Genomic DNA, 26,141 nt, shown 5'->3' on the forward strand with positions numbered 1-26,141 from the left:
TATGCCGTGTAAGTAAGCACTTTGGCACACCTTCCTACTGTTGTGCTGCTGGCACATCTGGAGGAGGCGCAACAACGTGGTCTTCAGCAACGAAACAACTACACTGACGGCCGCCCTAGCCGGTTGCAAATCTGAAGCATTTCTATGGGCTGCTCGGCTGCCGCGTGAAGATGCAGCTATTGGCTCCATCTGGAGCTCCGTTTGTTATGCATCCCGGATGATTTTAGACGGCGGTTTTATCCAACGTGATGCCACATCAACCTCAGGGTAAGTCTTGCCTTCTGGTTCGAGGTTCTGTTCTTGTTCGGACCATGAGGTTAGGTTCATGTCGCCTTCAACGCCTTGCCTTCTAGATTCAAAGGTTCTCGTCCTTCAGAGTCTGCGGTTATGTTCATGGAGCAATCAACTTGCTTTTCGTATTGGCTTAGCATTAGCATGCTTAGTTACTGCTGGTAAGCACTAAGTAGGAACATGGGACCTTGACTTGAGGCTACAATTGACTGCTCAGGCCCTGCTTAGATACTAAACCGTGATATTAAGAAACTCAAACTTTAGGATCCATAGATGTGCAAAACTATGGTTACAAAAATGTATATACTGGAGTTTTTAAAACTCCAAAAGACTACTTTTAGCAATACTGTGGTTTTCAAAAGCCATAATGTTGTCCGAACACTTCACGGAATCATGGCACTTCAGAACCAAAGTATTTCACAAAACCATGATATTTTTATAAATTTTGAAAATACTTTGTATCGAAACGGCATAGTATTCTAGTTTCCGTTAGATGCTGTCCATTTTCTGGTATATGATTGGCAGCTCTGTAATTTAGTAGCATATTTCAAGTTCTACGTTGCAAATTTGCGTAGAATTAACCCAAAAAAAAACTGCAATCGCTTCTTCACGAATATAAAGCAGCAGTTATGAATGCAAAATCTTCCCAAAAGTAGAGCATCACACGAAGCTTTAGTACCCCAGAATCACCAAAATATAAAGCTCTTGACCAATAACAAGCATATATAGCAGAATTCCGAGTAAACTCAAAAGCTTCACAAGATAATGTATCCAGTTACGAATATAACAGGAAAAAAACAACAATCTTCAAATGGCTACAGAACCAAATACCAACTTCCAAGCATTTGCTAGTTTACATGTGTTCCCACATCTTTTTGGCACCCTTCTGCGTGGCCACGGAGAACCTCCAGTAAATTCCAGAGTTAAATAAGAATCTTGCATGCCTTGACGCCACTACAAATATTGCAAACGGAAACCTACAGCTTGAAATATTTTCTTGCAATGCTGGATATTGCCTTCAAGGAACGTGCTGTACAGGCATTACAGCCACTAATCTGCCTCTAGAAATAGCCCTGCAAAAGGAAACTATCCTCCTAGTCTATATAGTGGTGTGATGCAACAATGCAGAGAGAACACTGTAGCCTAACAAAGGGAGTCTATGATCCAAACCTGGGAGATACATCCACTTAACACCAGCACGCCCATACTGTACCCAACTCAATTGTACCTCATGCTCCTTAGAGGGTCACATCTCTAAGGACATCTAGTGCACTCATATTTGCTGACCACCTTAACTTGGTATTGTTTCAGATGCCATGTTTCCACCCAACTGCCCTGTCACCCGTCAGAACTATGGCCAGCGACAGGCACAGTCCGCTGGGCGAACTCAAGCAATAGTCTGCGCTGTTGCTCATCTGTGTGAGGAAGACTGGCACGCAGAAGCTCAACTGGAAGTTCCTTGCGTATCGCTGTTGCAGCAGCAGGGTGCTTGTGCATAGTATGAACCATGCTGTCAAATTTACTCACACAATACTTAGTAAGCAGCCCAAAGAAAGCATTAAACGATGCTTGCCATAGGGCTCGGTTTGGAGTGCTATAGTCTGGTGCAGCAGGCTGCTCAGTGAGAAGCTCTGTTGCTCTATCCAGGACAGACTTTATGATGACAGTGGCACCATCACCAGCAGCATATCCAAGGGGTCGAAGGGGTGGATGCTCAGACGAGCACACAATTGCTGCAAGACAAGCACTGAGCCCACTTAAGTCCATCCCACGAATGCATGCAGCTACAGCACTAGCTAGTTTAGTTACTGTCTCAGCTGAACCATCATCAGACGGCAAATTTCCAAACACAAACCTCAGATGCCGGAATACTGCCATGCAAACTATCCTTGCAAGATCGCTACCAGGTACCATGAGGTTGATATAGCGTGAAAGTAGTTTCTGGCCCTTGGGTAGAGAAACAATGCGAAGAAATACCAAATCATCATTTGCAGACAAATGTGTGTTTTTATTTGGACCTAGTGGATCAACCAACTGCAGTGATTCTGCCAGCTGACCAAGGAGAGATTGCCTTCTGTTTTTAAGTTGTAAACCACCATCTTGCTGCTGGCTAAATTGAACCAAGCGATCAATATCATCTATATCAAGCAGTAGGTTGAGTCCATCCTCAATCGTGATCCTAGCAGCTAGCAGAGGTTCCTGATCAAGAGGCTTTGAAATAAGAGAGTTATCGTCAGTTGCAGAAGCTGGTTCAACATCAAGAAGTGGACGTGGCCTCCGGATGGAAGAAAATGGCAGTCTCCCAAGGGCATCGACCTTAAGGTATGCATGTGGCTCATCCTTGCTCCGCGCACATGATGATGGATCCCGAATCAAGGTTGGGTAGAAGCGATGCTTCGACCTTCCATCCACATATCTGCTGGCCAGACAAGCTTGATGGTAATAATCATCGATGTATGGATCATTTATGTGAGTGGCGGCATGCTGTATTCTTAAAATGTTTTCAAGTTCTTCAGTGGACATATACTTGGATCTAAACCTTGACCTCCCATTACCCATCTTCATAATACCAAACTCAGAGCCTTGGAGAGGAAAATGGTGACCTTGCCTTCCATGGTGCATTGATGATCTTGTTCTTGGATCACTGAACTCAGGCATCCCAAAATTATCAAACCTATTCATCATTTGTGGTGGATGCTGGGGGCCAAACATGTGTGCCTGTGTTCTTGATGACTGCTGTGAAGATTGCTGAATTGGGAGCATGCCATGCTGTTGGCGTATTGTCAGCATTTGATGGGGCATGAATGTATTCGGACGTTGTAGATGGTTTGGTAGCAAATTTGGCATGTTGCTGGCAGTTTCCCCATGAAACTGCCCATTATTCAGCAGATGACCTTGTTGTCCACTGCTGTTAGTTGAGAAGCCTGTTGAAATCATATGGGCCTGGTTTCCACCAAACAATGGCTCTGGAGGTGTCCCTCCACGAGGAAACTGGGAGAATGGGGCATCACTTTGTGCAGACATATGCATCTGAAATTCATTGAAAGGTGGCATGTTCATCTGATGTGGTTGTCGAGGCACTGAATTGGGTGGACCACCAGGTGGATGGTTTGACATGTATGGTGCATTTGGAGCAGGAATGACTTCAGCAGGATTGTACTGAGGCTCCTTTTGTGGGTATGAGGATGTACGGTGCAAAAGAGATGGCCTTGGTCCAAGAACAGGTTCGTTATGATTGTGTTGTTCCTGTTGCTGAGGGGATGAGGATGTTCTGTGCAATCTGGAATCAGCAAGGAGAGAAGAATGGTGCTGTGGAGGCCACCAGCCATTGCCATTTGGTCCTTGCTTAGCACCTTGCACGTACTGATCAGGCCAGAGTGGGGATTCAAATTCTGGAGCCCAGTCAGCAGCAGCAGAACCTACCAAAGTGGTAAAATATCACATTAGAACCAAGAAAATGGACATGCAGATGTAGCAGTTCAACTGCAACACATGACAACATTATTATATAAAAAAGAGCATGTACGAATAATTTCTTCTTCTTTTCATGAAAATCTCTGTATAAACAGTCAAATAAAAGGAATGGCTAATTATGTCATCTGGCAATGGAAAAATCCATCAGGGCATCCCACAAAACAATTATCACAAATGTATTACCATGTTATGAAAATTCCTTAAGAGTTTACAAGGACATCTAGATCATAATAAACATATTCAAGAACTCTGATCTATCTAAATATTTAGTATTAGGTACATAGTCAAATATTCTTCTTGGCAAGGCAAGTTGTTCCTGGTAGAAGTATTATTGAAAGCAAGCAAATAAACCCATAAAATTCTTAAACCAAAGAATTATATAGATTATTAACCAGAATGGCAGAACTCACTTTCTCTTGAAAAAGAAGTCCCAAGGTTATTTACCCCAATATGCTTTGGTAGGTTAACATCTCTTCTTAGCTGAAAATGAAGTGCACACAAAATTTTAAAAAGGTACGGTATAGGTATATCTCAAGAATAATCTCTTACAATGAAAAGTTTATATGAAAGGATAACATATGCAGGCAATTTAACTCTAATAATCAAGCCCAGCAGATAAACCCAGAACACGCAGCCCATATGAGATGTATATTCTGCAGTAATTTTATGATTCTTTTGTTTCTGTCATAATTATGTACATATGTAAGAAGAACCTGAAACAGCAAGCATACAAGTCATGCTGGTATATTGCAAATTCTACAAGAAAGGTAGAAATCCCAAGCATGAAACATTGGAAGTATTTTTCCTTTTCAGTACAATTTCTTTGGAAGGGGCAATTGTAAATCAGGTCAATCATAAAGGGGTACATTGGATGCTACATTTCAGATAACTTATAGCAAAATAACTTTCCTGTTTAAAGGCAGGTAAAGCAATTTTTCACATAGTACATTTTTGCTTGAATTTGTAATACATGCTTCAGTAATCACTAATCAGTACATAGAACACCTACTATACATCAAAGTTATCATTCATTGTACTTGTACAAAGAAAAAAGATTACAAATTAACACAACAAACTTCATACCCCTTATTTTTTTAGAAAAAAAACTTTGTACCTCAATTTCTGGGTGCAAATAGACCATTAGGATAGCTTTAGGGTTACAGTGAGTACATGGACTCTTATTAAAAACATGTAAAGAATGTAATATGAATACAAGGATTTCCTTAAGAAAACAACGGACACAAAAAAAATAAGTTTGCGCTGAAAGTTACTGCAATGAAATTCTAGTTTTTTTTTTTTTGACAGAGAAATTCTAGTTTAGGGGAAAGATAACCTTTGAGAATGTATTTGCAAGATCATCAAGATCTGAGAATGAACTATCTTCAGCCTGAAAAACAAGTTGTAGCCTAGGTCAGAAGTGAATACAAACTATACAAGCCATAGAGCTTTTTCTTTAAAGTTCAGTACAAACCCACCAGGCATCAGTCTGACTTTACAGTTTACATGGAATAATTTGAGTCTATCTGTTAGACTAAAACTAAACTTTACAAGATTCATGTTCTGAACTAACAAACCTAACAGCACAACAAAAGAAGAATGAAAAAAAGTCAATACAAGTGCATCTGCAATCTTCTGAGAATATTTGATACACGCCCCCCCCCCCCCCCCCCCCCCCCCACCCCCCACACACACACACACACATTTTGCTAAACAGTATCTTCACGGTTGTATTAACAACTGAGTAACTGACATTAAATTACTCTTGTCCAGCATAGTCCTACCTCTAGTGCAATCTCTTGAGAAGAACGTGGGCGCTCTAAATCATTGAGTCCAGTGAAAGCAGCATTACTGTCGTTATCATCTTCGAATCCACCTAGTTCAATGTCCTCCAGCACATTGTTGCCAAAAAAAGCATACTGTGATGCATCAAATCTAGTGTCACCTGCATAGAAGATTTCAAAATTATGTCAACTAACATAAGGTGCTTAGGTACAAGCCTAAAAACAGCAGATAACAGAAACCAAGGTCCAAGAACAAACATGCACTATTTGGATTTTGGCACGATAGGAAGAGTGAGCAGAAGGTTCAGACTTCAGAGAAAATTACAACAACAACAACAACAACAACAAAGCCTTTAAGTCCCAAACAAGTTGGGGTAGGCTAGAGTTGAAACCCAACAGAAGCAATCAAGGTTCAGGCACGTGAATAGCTGTCTTCCAAGCACTCCTATCTAAGGCTAAGTCTTTGGGTATATTCCATCCTTTCAAGTCTCCTTTTATTGCCTCTACCCAAGTCAACTTCGGTCTTCCTCTGCCTCTCTTCACGTTACTATCCTGACTTAGGATTCCACTACGCACCGGTGCATCTGGAGGTCTCCGTTGCACATGTCCAAACCATCTCAACCGATGTTGGACAAGCTTTTCTTCAATTGGCGCTACCCCTAATCTCTCACGAATATCATCGTTCCGAACTCGATCCCTTCTTGTATGACCGCAAATCCAACGCAACATACGCATTTCCGCGACACTTAGCTGTTGAATATGTCGTCTTTTCGTAGGCCAACATTCTGCACCATACAACATAGCAGGTCTAATCACCGTCCTATAAAACTTGCCTTTTAGCTTCTGTGGTACCCTTTTGTCACATAGGACACCAGACGCTTGCCGCCACTTCATCCACCCTGCTTTGATTCTATGGCTAACATCTTCATCAATATCCCCGTCCCTCTATAGCATTGATCCTAAATATCGAAAGGTATCCTTCCTAGGCACTACTTGACCTTCCAAACTAACATCTTCCTCCTCCCGAGTAGTAGTGCCGAAGTCACATCTCATATACTCAGTTTTAGTTCTACTAAGTCTAAAACCTTTGGACTCCAAAGTCTCCCGCCATAACTCCAGTTTTTGATTCACTCCTGAACGGCTTTCATCAACTAGCACTACATCGTCCGCGAAAAGCATACACCAAGGGATGTCCCCTTGTATGTCCCTTGTGACCTCATCCATCACTAAAGCAAACAAATAAGGGCTCAAAGCTGACCCTTGATGTAGTCCTATCTTAATTGGGAAGTCATCCGTGTCTCCATCACTTGTTCGAACTCTAGTCACAACATTGTTGTACATGTCCTTAATGAGCCCAACATACTTCGTTGGGACTTTATGTTTGTCCAAAGCCCACCACATAACATTCCTTGGTATTTTATCATAAGCCTTCTCCAAGTCAATAAAAACCATGTGTAGGTCCTTCTTCTTCTCCCTATACCGCTCCATAACTTGTCTTATTAAGAAAATGGCTTCCATGGTTGACCTTCCGGGCATGAAACCAAATTGGTTCATAGAGACCCGCGTTATTGCTCTCAAGCGATGCTCGATAACTTTCTCCCATAGCTTCATAGTATGGCTCATCAACTTAATTCCTCGGTAATTTGTACAACTTTGAATATCCCCTTTATTCTTGTAGATCGGTACCAATATACTTCTCCTCCACTCATCAGGCATCTTGTTCGATCGAAAAATATGGTTGAACAGCTTGGTTAACCATACTACAGCTATGTCCCCGAGGCATCTCCACACCTCGATTGGGATACCATCCGGTCCCATCGCCTTACCTCCTTTCATCCTTTTCAACGCCTCTCTGACCTCAGATTCTTAAATTCTCCGCACAAAGCGCCTATTGGTGTCATCAAAAGAGTCATCTAACTGAAAGGTTGTGTCCATATTCTCACCATTGAACAATTTGTCAAAATACTCTTGCCATCGATGTCGGATCTCATCCTCCTTTACCAAGAGATGCTCCCTTTCATCCTTAATGCACTTAACTTGGTTGAAGTCCCGTGTCTTTCTCTCACGAACCCTAGCCATCTTATAAATGTCCTTCTCTCCTTCCTTCGTACTCAAATGTTGGTAAAGATCCTCGTACGCTCTACCCTTTGCCACACTTACAGCTCGCTTTGCAGTCTTCTTTGCCACCTTATACTTCTCTATGTTGTCCACACTCCTGTCATGGTACAAGCGTCTATAGCATTCTTTCTTCTCCTTAATAGCCCTTTGGACTTCCTCGTTCCACCACCAAGTATCTTTAGCCTCACGTCCCCTTCCTTTGGTTACTCCACACACCTCTGAGGCTACCTTTCGAATGTTGGTTGCCATCTTGTCCCACATATTGTTTATGTCGTCTTCTTCCTTCCAAGAGCCCTCTTTGATAACCCTTTCCCTAAATACCTCTGACGTCTCTCCTTTCAGTTTCCACCATTTTGTTCTCTCAATCTTAGCTTGCTTATCCCTACGGGCACGCACCTGAAAACGAAAATCTGCCACCAAAAGCTTATGTTGAGAAACAACACACTCCCCTGGTATCACCTTGCAATCCAAGCATGCTCGTCTGTCCTTTCTTCTTGCGAGGACAAAGTCAATCTGGCTACAGTGTTGTCCGCTACTGAAGGTCACTAGATGAGATTCTCTCTTTCTAAAGAAAGTGTTGGCTATCATCAGGTCAAAAGCTATCGCGAAGTCCAGAACTTCCTCCCCCTCCTGATTCCTACTACCATACACAAAACCTCCATGAACTGCCTCGAAACCTGCGCTTGTAGTACCTACATGCCCATTAAGATCTCCTCCTATAAAAAGCTTCTCACTACTAGGTATAGCTCTAACCAGGCCATCTAAGTCTTCCCAGAACTGTCTCTTAGCACTCTCGTCGAGGCCTACTTGGGGGGCATACGCACTAATTACGTTCAAGACCATATCACCAACGACAAGCTTGACTAAGATAATCCTATCTCCTTGCCTTCTCACTCCCACCACACCATTCTTGAGGCTCTTATCAATCAAAACTCCTACTCCATTTCTATTCGCGACTGTCCCTGTGTACCAAAGCTTGAAACCTGTATTGTCCACCTCCTTCGCCTTCTGACCCTTCCATTTAGTCTCTTGAACGCATAATATATTTACACGCCTCTTAGTCGCGGTATCAACTAATTCTCTTAACTTACCTGTAAGTGACCCTACATTCCAACTACCTAAACGGATCCTAGTTGGTTCGACTAGCTTCCTTACCCTTCGCACCCGTCGACTCTGATGCGAAGACCCTTGCTCATTTTTCACTACCGCGCCACTAAGGAAGCGACGACCCGATCCTTGGTTACTTGACACCATGCCCAGATCACGACACGGCGCGTCACGGGGGTGACGACCCGGCCCTTGCCCATTTAACACCATACCCGGGTTCCGATATGGCGCGTCGCTAAGAGGGTTACGCCCCAACACTTCAGAGAAAATTAAATTAATTAAATTATCATGCTTGGTGCACATAATGACAAAAGAGAACACTAGCATGTGCAAAGAAACACTAAGAATATCACATATAAAGCTCAGAAAAGAGGAGAAAAGAACCCTGTTCCTGTTCCTCGGCGTTTAGATCATTTGAGACTGTTAACCCTAGAGGGACATAACTATAACCTTAAAATTCTCGCAAGGGTTTTAACCATAGCAAGCAACCTATATGTTGTATTGCTCTGATGGTTTTGAGTGCCATCAGAAACATAGAAAACTGTGGTTGATAAAATAAAATTTGAGGCTGTTATTTTTTTACTGCAAAGTATGTGTTGTCTTTGTACTTGTCAAATGAATTTGACATCTATTCTTGTCAAACCGATTGCGCCTACTTATTATTCATAATATGCAGCACACAGAAACATCCCAGCTTTTGGTTGAAAGAAGCACAACTCCAGTTGCGTTTATACACTAACACTAGCAGTACAACATCAATTTTAGTAAATTGATATCCACACTTCCACAGCATACCATATCTACCATACATATTCGACCAGTGTCCAAGTAATTGCCCATATTTTAGCTAAAAGAAATAGATCTCCATTTGCTATCGTCTATAAAAGCAGCTCCAGTGTTGAGTTGAAATTGAACCATGGCAACAGAAATCAAACAGTAGAAAACTGTGCCTTTGTTGAGGGTATTTTCTGTGTTTTAATCTGTGCCTTTGTAAGGTTTTCAGGCCTGGTTTCCCTTATAAACTAGGCCAACTCTATTCCTCTTAATCGAAAGGCAGAGCTCCTGCCATTACGTTAAAAAAAAAAAGAAATCGAACACGACACATTGTGGACATTTACTGCTACCTGTCAGACACAAAATCGGACTTCAAACTTGAGTCGAACTCAGGGGATTAAAATATTTGCTCGCCAATGCATCCAAGATCGAGCGATGCAATGTCACAGGAAGAGAGAGCGTTTTTACTTTATTGTTTCTGGGTACTACAAGTCGATGGTCACACTAGTGGTTGCCAACCTCTGTTTGCATTCGCTTCTCGTCAGCAGCACGGTTTGAAGCCACGCCGTGGATGCCCTAAGCCCTAGCACTGTTCAACTACAAATAGTCATATGCCTTCAGGAATTAGGAAGAGGCAAATTTTATTTCTGGTCTCAATGCCGTGTCACAGGCAGTAAGAAAAAACGAGCTTAATTCGCATTCGCTAACTAGTGTGCAAGCCCAACTACACTGTTCCATTTAGTATCGTCGACAAGCCCGTTGAAACACAATACATCTCCAGGAATGAGCAAGAGTCAACGTGAAACCCATTTCATTCCCAGATTTCAAAGCCGTGTCACGAGCAACAAGAAAAACGAGCTTAATCTGAGTCTCCGTCATAACACGTACCTGTATTAGAGGTGTTCGCGTTGGCAGCAGGTACCGCCGCCGGCGGAGGCTCCGGCTCCAGGAGAAAGTGGCCCTGGCGCAAGGGCACGGATCCAGAGGTAGGTTCCCCGGTAGGCAGCATCGTCGGCGTGTCGCAACTCGCGGGCCACACCAGGAGGCAGCTCACCACCGACGGGATTCGGAGGGGGTGCCGCGGCGCCCTGGACCGGAGCAGGCGGGAAGACCGGGGTCCGGGGTCAGAGACAGACCCGCGGGCCGCGGCGGCCTACTGCCGTGCCCTTTGACGGTGCGACGCGCGCGCGGATGCCGGGGCCGGAGCGGGCGGCAGCAGCACGTCCACGCGTGCACCGAGCTGCTCGCCCGTGGACCGTGGCCACCGGCTGGAGGCTGGAGGCTGGAGGATGCGAGGGCGAGGCGGTGCGGCGCGGAGGGACCGGAGGAGAGGGGAGGAAGATGATGATGACCCTAATCCCGCCGTTGGGCTGGGCTGGGCTTGGATGCTTTTGGGCTTCGGCTATATTTATTGGGTGGGGTGGGGGGAAGGATCGGCAAACCACTCATATTAAACCTTTTTTTTTTGACATGGCGTGAGAAAACGGAGGCCCCGTTCGCTCAGAGAAATTTTGAAGGATTTTAAATTAATTTGGAGGAATTTATGAGAGAAAAACATTATTCTAGATAAAAAAAGAAGTAGATCAAGTCAGATTTAAGGGCACGTGAACAAGGCCAAAAACAAAGGGATTTTTGTGCAGTTTTTATTTTCACCATGGTTACTGATTTGGACAAAATTTGGGAAAACATGAGTAGGAGTAATTCTTAGCAAGCAGGTTCCAAGTAGAGAGAATTCCTTATTTGACACTCGGAAAATGAGCCGTTTCTTTTTTGGCTCTGAAATTTTCTTCGTTCCTTATTTGACACTCACTTCAACTTTCATTCCTAATTTGACACTACCGTCGAATCCGTTAGCTAACGGCGTTAACTGGCTGTTAAAAAGACGTTTTTGCCCCTAGAAAAAAAAGCGGCGAAGCAAATTTGAGAGGAAAAAACTTGCGCCCGCCTCTGATGCATGCGCCCAGCTGCAAAAAAAAAGCGTAGATTTTTTCCTCTCAAATTTGCTTCGCCGCTTTTTTTTCTAGGGGCAAAAACGTCTTTTTAACAGCCAGTTAATACCGTTAGCTAACAAATTTGACGGTAGTGTCAAATTAGGGATGAAAGTTAAAGTGAGTGTCAAATAGGGAACGAAAAAAATTTTAAAGCCAAGAAAGAAACGACTCATTTTCCCGGTGTCAAAGAATTCTCTCTTGCAAGTATTGTTCTCATCAGGTCGGTTTGGCTGGGATCGATGTTGGCTGATCACTTTGCACCGGAGCCACTAGCTAGTTGATGCAGATCTACTCCACATATTAATCAATTCAAACCCATTCATTCTTCTTTAGTCTCTCACTGTCAGCGTCGTCAAGGCCTAGTCATGTTCGACTTTCTTTTTTTTCCCTATATGGTTCACAGGCATCTTTTCTGCGCCCGATGTCATGCAGGTCGGCACGCAACTATCCGATCCGGTTAGAGCTTTTACTACGTACTATGTACAGCTCCTGCTAAGCAGCTCGCTGAACTTATTAAAAGGATCAGGCTACGATCGGCTGGCCGAAAAAAACGGATGCTGATGTTGATTTGTTACGAAAGAAAAATATTATCATTTCGTTGAAAATGGTACGATTGATAAGTTGAAGCGAACGTTGGCGCTGATATTTTTGGGAGGACTCGCTCTGGCTTCGACTTTGCACTCAGAGCTCAAGGAGCCACAAAGCATAGTTTTATTGGCTTTCTATTATATTGTTTTGAGAAGGAGCCACGGAGCATAGTTTCATTATTGGCTTCCTATTGTTTTTAGAAGAACTGCGGTGTGTTCTGCAGCTGCAGATTCTTCAGATCTTGCTTTCCAGATTACATCGGCAATCACATTTCCAGATTCATTATTGGCGTCCTTGCAGGCATAGGGTAACTACCGATGTACCATTTACATCGGCAATCACATTTCTATTTATTTCCGATCGATGTTCATTTATGCCTGCAAGGACGCATGATGTCGTTTATTTAATTACTGTGTTTATTAATTATTGTGTATTTGGTCTCACTGTGGCGGTGTGGCCTATGATTATATATCCTCCATGTAGCTAGGAGAGTAGCTGACCTTTGTTTTGATTGACACCAAAGAGATCTCATTCACCTCGAGCAAAGCTTAATGTGGCTGGTGCTGGCACTCTCTAGCTGAAGGATTGTATTATATTCTCTTTGACTGTACATGTGCATGCTTACTTTTGTATAAGTAGAGATAGGAATTGAAGCTCACTTCTGTTAGAGTTAAAAGAAGCCTTTCCAACAGGTTTGATCAATTAGTTCTAAGCTTTTCTTAGACTGCTCTACTTTTCTTATCTTCTGTGTCTTTCTTTGTTTCCTGGTTCGTTTCCTCTCCCTCTCTTTCTCGGTAAAATAACCTGTGCTGGTTTGTTTGGCCTTTTTTTATTTCTCTCTTGTAGGGGCTAAAAACACTCCAGTTATATATATATATATATATATATATATATATATATATATATATATATATATATATATACATACACTGAAACATCTGTGCTAGCTTAAGATCTTGTTTGGATCTTGTTTTCATAGCCTAAGGATTTGTTTGGACCTTATTCTCTATTGTTTATAGTGATATACAATATGGATACTAGATTAAAAATAGGACTATATATAGGAGACGTGTATCCTAAATTGTTTTTATTATCTAGTGAAAGTCTCGAAAAGGTAGAATCGACATGTGGGTGCCAAAACGATTAACAGGACGACGCCACGAATCACGCCAAATTTATTTTCCTAGTGTTCCTTAGCCGGAGACTCGTCGCGTGGTGGTGCCACGCAGCCAACACGCAAACCCCCGACGTGTCACCCTGCTATACACCCGGCGCACCTATTTCAGCGGTCGCATCACGGCATCTCGTCCTCCACTGCCGACCGATCACTTGCAAGGAACACACTGCACAGCACCTAGCGACAAGAAGAACCAGCGAGAGCGAGCACGTCGCCGGCGCAAGGGCAGCGCGTCGTGCTGCGGCGGCCGGCCGGTACGGCTGTGACAAGTGCTACCTCCCTCTCTATACATACAGGGAACAATAGACCATTATGGCGCAGCTGGTGGACAAGGCGAAGGGGTTCGTCGCCGACAAGCTGGCCAACATCCAGAAGCCGGAGGCGGAGCTGGCCGACGTGTCGGTGGGTCACGTGGGCCGTGACGGCGCCACGCTGGCGGGGCGCGTGGACGTGCGCAACCCGTACTCGCACGCCATCCCGGTGTGCGAGGTGAGCTACTCGCTGCGGAGCGCGGGGCGGGAGGTGGCGTCGGGGACGGTGCCCGACCCGGGGTCGCTCGCCGGCGGCGGCGCCACCACGCGCCTCGACGTGCCCGTCCGGGTGCCCTACGACTTCCTGGCCAGCCTCGTCAGGGACGCCGGCAGCGACTGGGACATCGACTACGAGATGCGCGTCGGGCTCACCGTCGTCGGCAACCTCACGCTGCCGCTCACCAAGTCCGGCGAGCTCAAGCTCCCCCCCCCCCCCCCCCCCCCCCCCCCCCCCCCCCCTCTCCAGCATCATCTTCTGAGCGATCTGCTGCGCTCAGCGACTGCTCACGACTCGTCTGCGATTCTGCATGCTGCTACATATGTAACACCAACCGCTCTCTGAGCCTGTCACGAGTCACGTTGCTACTTTTCTGCAGTGCTGCTGAGTAGCTGCTAGACCTAAAATGATGTGTACTAGTACTACCATGGAAGTTTCAGACGAACAAATAAATAAATAAGAAAAAGGCACGCCCCACTGCCAACTACTCGTTCCGTTAGAAAAAGAGATGTAATTCTTGTAAAAATGCTTTCTCACTTCCAGGAGTGTCAAATAAATTCAAACTAGCTAAGTATATTAAATATTAACACTTCCAAATAAATATGGTTATATTAGTTATGAAATATATTTTATAATAAATCTATTTGGAAACAAACTAGAATTCTCGCTTTCAAGCAAAGAGTTAAACAATTTAAAAAATTGACTAGATATATAAAATAATAACACTACCAAATAAATATGGCTATACTAATTAAAAACTCGGTGGGGATAGCATACGTCACCGGAGCATTCCGCCTCCAAGTAGAGGACTCCTAACTGGGTGGGGGATAGCATACGCCTCCCGAGCATTTCGTTTTAAAATAGAGGACTCCTTACCCAGTCCGAGAAAAATCCGTGAACCTCATACCCCGCTCGCACACAGATCCTGTGAAATCATTTTTATAATGAATAAATCGAAATCGATTTCGGCTCAAAGGTACAATGACCTAAGTGTCTAAATACAAATTACAACATAGAGTGTTAGCGGAGATGTTTTCCGTCTTCCACATGCACTCAACAGGGAGTACACTAAGGGAAGTTTGTTTGAGCTTTTGAACACTTTTAGACTAGCTTTTGGACTTTCTAAAAACCAAACAGCTCTCATTAACTTTTGGACTTTCTAAAAACCAAATAGCTCCTATAAGCCAAAAGCTCGAAAGCTTACTATAGCGAGCTTCTGGCTTTCGACTTCCGAGAGCTTCTTGGCTACAAATGTCTAAAAGTTGAGGTCTAAAAGCTCTTAGAAAACTTAAACAATCAAACCCTAAATTAGCTTTTTTTTACAAGGACACACATATTATATATATATATATATATATATATATATATATATATATATATATATATATATATATATGAGCAGCCAAATTACACAATGGTCCTTAGAAAGGACCAGGTTACAACAACCCTAAATTAGCTTTGACACCGTCTTCGAGAACTAACTTCTGAGTACATTAAAATTAAAAGATATAAGTGGTATAGCAAGGGAAACAAAGAGAAAAGATGAGTACATTGAAATGTCCTCGAAAATGTAGGAAGGAATGGAATGAACCTTAACACAAGAAAAGTCTTTTTGGTTTAGCATGTGCTTAAAGCAACACAAATCAATTTATTATCCTTAGTGCTTATTTACTATGTGAAAATCATTTTTTTTCTTGTAGAACCATACATCACTTGGATTCTATCAAACTCCTGTATAAATATCTAATTTGGATGAAGTGCAAGCTCTTCTTGACATGAGAACGGTTGATATATCGATTTTATATTATGTAGAAGAGTTTGTTGCATACGTTCATCAAGAATCATGGTTGCCCTCTACTAGGGTTGATTACTCCCTTATCACGAGAAGGCCTTTCCCCAAAGAGTCATTCCACATTTGTATTAGTTCATAGAGCACGTCATAGATGAAGCAAGCAGTGTACCATGCGAAAACGAACCTAGAAGCTCTCTGGGCTGGGTCGCCCACCCCTATGTTGGTCACGTGACCTGGCCAGTAGCCTCCACGGCCCACTTCAATACTCTATGCAGGTGCACCCCTCTTCCCCTCCTGTATAAAAATTTGCTCCGAAAATTGGTTTTAATTGATCAAATCTTGTGGTCCAGTAGCGGGACTGTTCAACGGGATGCTACACACCAGGTTCACACCTTTTTCTGTATTTTTTCCGAAAAACTATCACGCATGCGTACACACACGTCTCTCACGCACCGGAGGCTCGAGCCTTCCAATCTCTTTCTTTGCATGGTACACTATTTGAACTCGACCCTAAGTGTGGTGTGAGTGTGAAATGTGTGGATTTTTTTCGACTGTGTCAAATGTGTGGGTTGTGTGCATCGAGTTGTACCATCTAAAAAATCCTCGCTCAGAAACATTCAACTCGACCCTAAGTTGATCATGACAGCTCTATGTCTGGCTTAATCACTACACCACAACACCATATCACCGTCAGACATCTGACGCTAAAACTTTTTTTTTATCGATGGATGATCTGACGCTAAAGATAAGTAACAGACAATCTGACGCTAATTCTCTATTTAGAGATTAACTGTCTGTCGCTATAGGTAATCACCTTTAACGTCGCTGAAAATAGGTATAGCATCAATCCGTCTGTCGCTAAAAAAGGGCCCCACCTTGCTCACGCGCCCACCTACATTGAGCTCGCGCGCCCACTTGCATTTGGTATTGGCGCCCGGTGCGCCTGTCTTTAGGAATAGAAAAGGCAGTGAAAAAAATAAAAAAACGCAAAACCCCGAAAAAAATTATGTAGATCGGTTAAGTTCAGACTCAAGTTCGGAACCGGTCGTCCCGTCCCCTCGATCCTGCGTCCGACATGCTCAGTGCTCCTCTCCTCTCTCTCCTCCTCTCTTCTCCCATCTCACCTCAGGCAAATAGTCTCTCCGACCCCCTCCGCCTCTAGATCCCGCACCCACACGTCGCGCTCCCACCCTCCACCTTCGCTGCCCGCTTGGTCGCCGCTGGTGCGCTCCGCCGATGCCGACGCCGCTCGTCGACCTTATCATCTACAGCTCTGTGTCGGCACCAAATTCGTTAGGGTTTGGGGTTCCCGGCTTGCCGCAGGCAGCACCATGTCTCATCCGTCGCACCACCCCGCCCAGTCCCGTCCTTCACCCTCCGCCAAGTCATGGTGCGTTGAGCAGCCATTAGGGGCCCTACTTGTGCACCAGATCCACGGCCGCTTGTACGAGGGAGGCCAGATCCATGGCCGCTCGTGGTAGGGAGACCGGTTCCGCCTCATCCTCGAGTACCTCTACCCTGTCGGCGCCGTCGTGCATTGAGAATCCAGGTGAGGTTGTCCTCCCTATCACCCCCAATCCCCATGCTGCTACCTAGCGTCACTGCTACTGTGCATCTGGAGTTCGGCCGCTGGAAATCCTCTGCTCGTTGCTCTATGCTTGTTGCTCTGTGCTGCCACTGCGTGTAATCTAGGTGTTTTATGAAATGTCAATGCAAGCTAACTGTTGTTTTGCAATTGACTGCTATGTGCTAGCCTCTGTTGGATGGTGTTGTGATTAAATGCATCGTCATACAAGAATATGTAATGCTCTTCCCACCTGACCCTTGTCTGTTTTTTTGTATAGATGTTTTTGTAGGAGTTAGGCAGTAGAGAGATGATAGAAGTGGCGAGAGAACAGAACAAACATTTAACTGGTGTTGAGATTTTCTTAACTAACCCATAGAGGACAAAATGATTCGGGACATTTACTTGCATCAAATTCAAATTACTATCCTTGGCTATAAGATCATATAACCTACAATCTGAACTTAGCACTCCTACATGACGAAAGCACTACATAATTAATCAGTCTTTGGACCACGTAAAGGTTCAGTCTAGAAATTAGCACTAGCATGTGTGACTGTGTTACAGGAAAAAACCCCAAATTTCTATTTCAGCTTTAAAAAGTCTGATAATATTAGTTACCTAGTTCCAACATCTATTGCTTGCCTTAAACACTAGTGACGGTTGCTTGAAACTGGGTCATGCTTGAGTGAGTTTGATTCAGGGTATTTTTGGCCTGAGCTAGTTCACTTTTTTAGTAGTTGCTTTTGTTAGGACAATGGTCTGGACATCTTACAGAGCATAAAAGTAGCTCAATTCTCTCACATGCCTTCTCATAGATGTTCTGACCTTGGTTCTACTAATGGGAGCCCATTTTGTTCTAAAACTAGGATGGTGTTAGTTTTGCTTTTGTGTCACTGAAACTAGTTACTGTGAACATACTCATAGAACAAGCACTACATGGTTTTGAAAGAGAATGTTGGCTGAAAAGTATATCTTCCTCGCAATGTGATTCTTCTGCTGCTGATTTGTTTGGAGTAAGCAGGACGCCACCTGTCTAAGTAAACACAGGTAACTGAATTTCACAGTAGGATTCAATTTGTGCAGAATTTGCTCCACTAACCATTTTCTGCCTAAATTTTTAGCATGCTAATGATTCTGGAGCTCTCCATACATCCTTGGACCAATAATGCCAGCCTGTTTCTTGGTGTTGGATCCACACGCTTAACTAGCAGATAAGATGGAGGGTAAGTTCTAGCGTTTGTTGCCATTGGTTACTTTTTTTTTATTTGAGTGATAGCGGTAGTAGTAAGTGCACCAGTCTCAGCAGGTAGCTAGCTAGCTATGTAAAAATCCTCTCTAATTTGTCCCATACATATGCACGCATCACCAGCTTATACTTATATGTAATGTGACATATATAAAATCCTCTCTAATTTCTTTCTAGTAAGTTTTTGCTCTATCTAGCTGCTGTAACCTTAATTTCTTACTAGTAAGTTTTTGCTCCACGTCATGATTTAAATTGCTCATAGTGGGGATTTCAATTTGCTGAAGACTTATTTACATTAGGAATCCTTATTTTGCTTCAATCTCTTCACTAAAATGTTTAAGTTCACGCCTGCGCTGGAATCTTGGGTGAATCTGCTCTTATTTTCTAACTTGATTCATTCCTTTGCCTATAACAAACATGGAGTGATTTTATTTGTTTGTTTTCTTTTCGCTAAATTATAGCTTGCATTTAATTGAATTGTTCAGTCTTATGTCAAGAACCAAACAAAAAGGTAGCACTGTTTGATGATCTCTGGGTCAGCCCCCTTCACCCTTTTCTTTTGGCATTGTTTGTAGTTGTCGCCAAGTACTTGTCTCTTTCATCTGAATCATTTAACTAGATAGTAATATATATCAACCACAGTTAATGTGTTTTCCTTAGCAAGTTGCAAGAGCAAACCGTGGGCTCTGTTGTCATTGTCCCTTTTCACAGAACTTTCAAGACTGTTCTGCATTTTTTTTTTGTCTTTTATCACACTGCCATATGCATTTGCAGTCCCTCAGTTATCATGATTTGTTATTCTTCTGTAGATTTTTGCTCCATCTCAGGAGCTGAGCAAGCAAGGGTGTATCCTGGAGGCTGCTATTGAAGCAAGTGCTACTGCAATTATCAATCTCAAGGATAGCCTAAATGAATGGGACAGTAAAGTGGGCGATGGTGACTGTGGAACCACAGTGAGTTAAATTGTGTTTACCAATTCAATTCAATGCTTATTTGACTACTGCTATTTTAGGATTGAGTAATTCACTGCTGTTCTTTTCAGATGTATAGAGGTGCAACAGCTATTCTTGAAGATATGAAAAAGCGGTAAGTTAAAAGCACTACAAATCATTGGCAAGAAGTTTTTTATTCTTGAAATGTAGATTAGAGATATGATAATTGTGCTGCTGACATGTGATAAAAAGACGATATATGAACTCCCACCTGGTTTTACTAGCTTTAGTATATAACGCTGGTTCTGGTCCAGTGGAAATCATATACATGATGCTGATGATTCTCATTAGTTCTATCACTGTATCACACTTCATTTCCAGCCAGTGTCTTTTTCTGTATCATTTTCCTGATATTATAATCGTGCCAGCTAATTTTATGATATAATTCGTTTTTTTCATGTAAAATTTGACCAAAATTTAGTGCATTTTTTCTCTATTCCAGTTACCCTACGGATGATGCAGCTGGAACAATAAATGAAATTGGGGCAACAATCCGAAGGGTGATGGGTGGAACAAGTGGAATCTTGTATGATAATTTGTGCTTTCGGTGCCCATTTTTTCCTTATTGAATGTATGATTACTATGGAGTAAACTTACAGTTCCTATTTCCTAATATACTCCAGGTATGACATACTCTGCAAGGCTGCCTATGCAAGCTTAAAAGCAGAGCTCAACTGTCACTGCAAATAAATGTAAGCAATGTGCTTGATCTTTCTGACCATATATCATGAATTTTACATACTAAATAAACCTTGTTGCTTTTCTGCAGGGGCTGATGCTTTAGAGGCGTCCGTTGCTGCTGTTAGCAAATATGGTGGTGCCAGCATAGGATACCGCACAATGTTGGATGCCCTAATTCCTGCTTCTGCTGTTCTGAAATAGGTTACTTCTTGATTCTACTTTATCTTCCTGCACAATTGTCCATGGTTATCTGATAAAATTACTGTGCTGAGCAGAGACTTGAGGCTGGGGATGATCCTGTGACTGCTTTCATCGCTTCTTCTGAAGCAGCATCAGCTGGCGCTGAATCCATCAAACAAATGCAAGCAAAGGTATATAATCTCACTCACCCTACTCCACATACTTAACGTTTAAGCTCTGTACAACCTTACTATTGCAGGATCATCGAACAAGAATGGTTTTTATGGTTCTGGCCTAAGAATTAATTTTTACTGCAGGTAGAGACTCAGGAATTACAAGTGGAAATCAAGACAGGTATATCTACATCCATGATCTGCTTAGCTAAAGCAGCTTGACCTGTTGTAAAGTTTTGGAGGATGTTCTTCTTGTCCCTTCTTATGATCATTATGTTTTGGAGGATGTTCTTATTGTCTCCAGAGGAAATAGATGAGATGGTGAGCTTATCTATGTGAGTTGTTGTAAAGTTTTGGTCAAATTTGTGAAGATGCATGTATGTTTGTTGAAGTTGAATCTTAGTTGTGTAGTGATATTTGTATTATTGTGGATAATTGTTGATGGGTCTATGTTTCAGGTTCATGAATGAATCTATTTGTATGAGAAATGTGCACAATGATGTTACTTTTGTATTAATTTGCAACCAAATGGCCTTTTATTTTTTAAAAATACATTTAAATGATCTCGTCAAACCATCTGTCGCTAAAAATATTTGTAACTTCAAATTGTCTGTCGCTATAGAGTCCTGGCAGGCTATCTGTCGCTAAAGAGTAGCAGCAGACTATCTGTCACTAAAAAAATTCAGGGCAACGGACTGTCTGACGCTAAAAGTCCTGTCTGACGCTAAAGATTTTTAGCGACAGGACTTACAGCGGCTGCAGAAGTCTGTCGCTATAACTTTTTAGCGTCAGACTATCTGTCGCTGTAGCCGCTTTTAGCGTCAGACTGTCCATCGCTAATTTTGGTGTTGTGGTGTAGTGAATTAGGATTAGGCCCCACACGACACTCAATGGATGCGCCAGCGACTGTACAATGGTGCACGTTCCGGAGAGCACGATCTGCCAACACCTCACGCGCATGTGGTCATGGGCTATGGCGACACGCGCGCGGCACATCTGAGCTTAGCTCTCTCCCAGTCCTAGAGGCTGCTCCCAACAAAGAAGATTTTTTTTTATTTTTAACACTTTTTATAAACTAATTTTAAATCTAACACTATTTTTTTCAAAACTAACACTTTTTGCCGCGCCTATTGCCATGGCGTGGCGAAACGTCTGTGCCGCGCCATGCATGGTGGCGCGGCAAGAGGATGACGTGGCAACGACTGGGGCTACTGACCGGTGACGTGGCAGGGTCTGCCACGCCACCGATCTTGGCGTGGCACTGACGCGCCACGGCGCATGGCGCGGCAATACCTGGACGTAGACAGAAGATCGGCTATTGTCGGTGAGGATCGGCAGTGACGCGACCATGGACCCCGGCTTCCTCGACCCCTCGCCGGTGGGCTTCGACTAGGTGCTCTAGTCCGACATGAGGTCGCGCAGCACGGTTGACTACTACGCGTCTAACCAGGGTGCCTTCTTCGGTGATTTCGTGGCGGCGATGACCAAGCTCGGGAGGATCGGGGTCAAGACGTCGGCCACCGGCGTCGAGATACGCCGGGACTGCCGGTTTCTGAACTAGTTGCTACTTAATCTCGCCGGCAGTGCTGCCGCGACGCATTGAAACGAATATGAAGCAAACAAATGAAATCCATGCGCAAGTTGACAAGCTACCACATAACATTTTCATTGGTTTAACATAAGTTCGACATAACATAACCAACTAAGCCTGCAAGTTTTGGACGCAAATATTCGTTCGACCTAACAAACTAAGACCCAATAGTGTAATGATCCCTCAGACGCCTCTGTCTCTTCGGATTTGTTGGCAACACATTGGGAGTGTAGCCAACATCGGTGTGGTCGCGTTGCCGGTGCGTATGGCTCGTACCCTACAAGTATATGATATGCACGATTACTTATAATCTTTATGATCGTTAATTCATAGAGCCTACATATTTAAAGAAACTACCTTTGTTAGTACATGTGAGGCTCCTTGGGTACCAAACGGGGCACCACCTAGCTGAGACATGCTGATCTCGTCCTATGGCCAATCGTCCCACTGGTCGTGCTGTCTGTAGAAGCCCGGGGGGGTCGTCGTCCTCATCCTCCTCGTCCTCGGTTGCAGGGTCCTTCCCAGCGCTATGATGTGGTGGTGTACGCATTGCGAAAGTGGCACCTGTCACCGGCTGAGAAGAGTCGGCTGGTGTCTTTAAAGAGGCTAAAGACGTGCCACCCGACCGCACTGAGAGTGGCGGTTCCACCCAAGGAGTGCCCATGCAGCTCAGCTTCTGAGCTAGCTTCCCGCAGCTCTTCTTCACCTTCTGCATAAATAGGCGCTAAAGTTAGTGCATTTCTCAAACGCATATACACTAAAGAAATATTTTCGGAACAGACAAGTTTATGTTTACCTCCACAAAAGCCTCAAGAACGCCTGGCCCCTGCCCTCTAGACTCGTGAAGCCGGAACGCTGCTTCGTTGGACATCCTTGACAATTGTGTTGCTTGGGTACAGAAACACGGTTGAACAGTTTTAGTACACATATTTAATACCAAATGGATGACAAATTGTACCATTTAAGTATCTTACCATGTATCTTTGAAGCGGGGCTCTCTGTAGCTGTGTGTCCTTCCTAGTGGCAACGTCGTACATATCTTCGATCACATCTTTCTCCGAGTCCACGTCAATCGCCTCCTCAGTGTATGGGGGCTTGATATGTGTCCTCATAGACCTATGAAGCCACCGCAGGTACTCGTCGAAGGTGTGCTGGTTGTGTGGGAGACCTGCATGGACCGGCTGTCGTTCCCTATTCTGCCACAAGTGGATGAACGTGTTGTGTGCCACGCGCCAATCCTTGGTCTTATACCTCTTCCTGCGGTCATACCTGCAACAAAACCATGTTAGTTGTACCACACACACCTCTGAATTGTAGCTTTGTTATTAATCGATAACGCACCCGTGTAATTCTTGGTTGGTGGAGTACAGCGGTGGTGGGCAGCCTGTCATTCTTCCAAACTATCTGCAAACCCTAATGGGCAAGTGAATCTCCCATGGCTGGCGTAGTATGTCAAGGAAGATCCAACTGATGGTGTCTGCCTCAGCTATACGCCGCTATGTTCTCCCATGGCTGGCGTAGTATGTCAAGGAAGATCCAACTGATGGTGTTGCCCGAGGCGTCTGGGAAGAGGAAAGCACCAAGGAAGTGCCAGAGCCACACTCTAGCGATCCTGTCGATCTGAGCCTCCTCAGCCTGTGGGTCCAAGTAATCAAAGCGCTCTATGATCTAGGACGACAAAACACTGAAACTTTTTCTAAAATTCACCAAAGAAAATGAGACCCGATGACTACAGGAAAGCAATGCAAGTATTAAATATGCTTTAATTGCTCACTTATTTTTCTTTGAAACCTCATCGTTCGGTGAAAGAAAGCCAGTGAACTGAGCCATCAGCTCCCTCCAGTGATCGTTGCCAACTATACCCATCACTGGAAGTCCTCCCAACCGAAGGCCAAAGATAGCCTTCACGTCCTGCATGGTCAAGGTCATCTCGCCGCAAGGTAGGTGAAACGTGTGGGTCTTATACCTCCACCTATTATAAGAATAGAACGACTGTTAGTTGACTCAAATTTGTTATAAGAATATTTACGTACAAAGAAGGCACTCGCACCTGTCTACAGCTACAGTAAGTAGTGCTGCGTCAAGGGGCGGAAGACTGTAGTTGACAACACGGACAAGCTCGAGGAAGCCGGCACGCCGTATATACGGCGCATAACGGTCGTCCCACTGGTGCGCCCTGGTGTGCGTGCGGGGCCTCAAAGGAGGCAAGGCCACCTCTGCGTCGGTGTCACTCAAGATGTGTGCTCGATGCTGGTCGTCGTACTCCACCTCAAAAATGGGATACAACGGGTGCTATGTGGGAGTGGCCATCCTGTTACAAATTGATAAACAAAGGGTTTGAGTATTCAAATTAACATTATGTAGCATTTCAAATTTTGAACTCCTTATTATGCAATACGAACACAATATGAAAGCACATATATATATTCAAAGTAACATTAACAGACATATTAAACAACTTCACTAGAAAAATAAGTATTTGACGAAACTTCATCAAATCATCCAAATCGACGTATCACGCACTACTAAGTACCGACACTTAAAAACTAGTATCTATACTCAAAATCCCTAACTAAGTAACTAACTATAAACTAAATAATAAATACCTAATCAATCCCTAAACCCAAAATCCTAACGTAACCTAAACCCTAACTACCTAACCAAACCTTAACTATATTACGACACAACCTCAAACCTAAAAACTACCTACCTAAATCATAAATAAATTCACTAACCTAACTATCCTAAATCACTAACCCTAACTATCCTAAATCACTAACTATACTAAATCACTAGCTATCCTAAATCAATAATAATCATAAAACCCTAACTATTATAAATCACTAACCTAACTATCCTAAATCAACACAATCATAATAACATAAAATCGAGCGGAAGGTATCTTGATACGAGCGGATGACCGTGACGCGCCAGCATATATATCAGGATTCACCTGGCCCCCATATATATCACCAACTACCTCACCTCATGTTGTACCCGATCATCATCATATTTTAGACGGCGTGGGTCCTCTTGATTTGATTGCCCGGTAGGTCGCCGACGCCGACGCCATGCATCGAATGGTTGGCCGCCGGACTGCTAGCTGGGCTTCTGCCGACGACGAGCCCCGCCGCGCGCGCGCGCCATGCATGCACGCCCGTGGGTGCGGACTGCGGAGGCACGCGTGTGCGCGCTGCCATCGACGGCCAGTAGCCATGGTTCACCAACGTCGCCTCTGGCAGCCGGGCCTCTTTGACGATGGGCATCGGGAATGGTCGAGATCTCATTTTATTAGTCATTTTCCCCCGTTGATGCATGCAACTGTGACCGGATTAGGACCTATGGATGCAAATCGTTTTTCTTCTAATTATTCAGTGGATTTGGTTCTCCTTCATATATATATATATGAACAGTTTGAACCCGGGAGCATTCGAGAAAGGACAACAAACTCCTGCAAGAACTGGTGAGCTGGCCGAACTGGGTGAAAAGCAATTTACAAGATGGTGGTAGAGTGAAGCCTACTAGAGATTGTTCTACGTATCAATTGAATGATTGAATTGGGGGTAATTGCTTGCGTGCATTGCATGCATTGTTAGTTCTGGAGGAGGATCGTTATGGATGAGCACCGAATCGGCTCAATGATTTGTTAATAATTAAGAAACATGCCGTCATGGAAGAAATCAATTAAACAAGTTGGCTTATTCATAATGTGATGTGATTTGCACTATTTCTGAAAAGATTCATCACTCATATCATATCATATCGTATCATATATATATATATATATATATATATATATATATATATATATATATATATGTATATATATATGTGTGTGTGTGTGTGTGTGTGTGTGTGTGTGTGTGTGTGTGTGTGTGGTGCAGATATTGACATGCTCCTATGCAGGATCTCCTCCGTTTCCATGTCGTTTAGAAAACCTTAAAGTCACACTCTGCATTTCTCACGCCTGCATAATTTTACATTCGAAAAAAAAAACTTGAGCACTGCTGTCCTTTTCGCGCTCCTCGAATGGAATGCATGAACTGATTGAAGAGCATATAAACCCTAGCACCATTGCCGTGCTGAGACA

General features: G+C 43.6%; 3 protein-coding genes and 1 pseudogene across 3 annotated transcripts; 2 read left to right on the forward strand and 2 right to left on the reverse strand.

Annotated features, from left to right (window-relative positions):
- Nucleotides 1–996: 996 nt before the first annotated feature.
- LOC136449376 (protein PAT1 homolog) lies at nt 997–10,922 on the reverse strand. The gene is made up of 5 exons (XM_066449393.1): nt 10,434–10,922; nt 5,547–5,707; nt 5,099–5,152; nt 4,176–4,245; nt 997–3,710 (listed from the first exon to the last, which is right to left on the reverse strand). The coding sequence occupies exons 1-5, from the start codon at nt 10,552–10,554 to the stop codon at nt 1,630–1,632; spliced, it is 2,487 nt and encodes an 828-aa protein (XP_066305490.1). The 5' UTR covers nt 10,555–10,922; the 3' UTR covers nt 997–1,629.
- A 2,385-nt stretch (nt 10,923–13,307) lies between these two features.
- Nucleotides 13,308–14,174, forward strand: LOC136454127 (late embryogenesis abundant protein Lea14-A-like). Its single transcript, XM_066454669.1, has one exon. It carries the CDS (start codon nt 13,614–13,616, stop codon nt 14,172–14,174), a length of 561 nt encoding a protein of 186 aa, XP_066310766.1. The 5' UTR covers nt 13,308–13,613.
- A 2,683-nt stretch (nt 14,175–16,857) lies between these two features.
- On the forward strand, nt 16,858–20,926 carry LOC136454128 (putative 3,4-dihydroxy-2-butanone kinase; annotated as a pseudogene).
- A 1,477-nt stretch (nt 20,927–22,403) lies between these two features.
- On the reverse strand, nt 22,404–23,974 carry LOC136451331 (uncharacterized). Its single transcript, XM_066452043.1, has 5 exons — nt 23,826–23,974; nt 23,393–23,686; nt 23,026–23,320; nt 22,848–22,939; nt 22,404–22,760 (listed from the first exon to the last, which is right to left on the reverse strand). The coding sequence occupies exons 2-5, from the start codon at nt 23,440–23,442 to the stop codon at nt 22,754–22,756; spliced, it is 444 nt and encodes a 147-aa protein (XP_066308140.1). The 5' UTR covers nt 23,443–23,686; nt 23,826–23,974; the 3' UTR covers nt 22,404–22,753.
- Nucleotides 23,975–26,141: the final 2,167 nt, after the last annotated feature.

This window comes from Miscanthus floridulus, chromosome 5, assembly GCF_019320115.1.
Source record: "Miscanthus floridulus cultivar M001 chromosome 5, ASM1932011v1, whole genome shotgun sequence".
Classification (NCBI taxonomy): Eukaryota; Viridiplantae; Streptophyta; class Magnoliopsida; order Poales; family Poaceae; genus Miscanthus; species Miscanthus floridulus.

Excerpts from the sequence above, each read along its gene's own strand:
- LOC136449376 (XM_066449393.1), bottom strand. The coding sequence starts at position 10,554 with ATGCTGCCTACCGGGGAACCTACCTCTGGATCCGTGCCCTTGCGCCAG. Across the intron at positions 5,708-10,433 it reads CGCGAACACCTCTAATACAG|GTGACACTAGATTTGATGCA; the intron begins GTACGTGTTATG and ends TCTTCTATGCAG. Across the intron at positions 5,153-5,546 it reads CTCAAGAGATTGCACTAGAG|GCTGAAGATAGTTCATTCTC; the intron begins GTAGGACTATGC and ends CTTGTTTTTCAG.
- LOC136451331 (XM_066452043.1), bottom strand. The coding sequence starts at position 23,442 with ATGACAGGCTGCCCACCACCGCTGTACTCCACCAACCAAGAATTACAC. Across the intron at positions 23,321-23,392 it reads ACCAACCAAGAATTACACGG|GTATGACCGCAGGAAGAGGT; the intron begins GTGCGTTATCGA and ends GTTTTGTTGCAG. Across the intron at positions 22,940-23,025 it reads CCCCGCTTCAAAGATACATG|CAACACAATTGTCAAGGATG; the intron begins GTAAGATACTTA and ends TCTGTACCCAAG.
- LOC136454127 (XM_066454669.1), top strand. The coding sequence starts at position 13,614 with ATGGCGCAGCTGGTGGACAAGGCGAAGGGGTTCGTCGCCGACAAGCTG.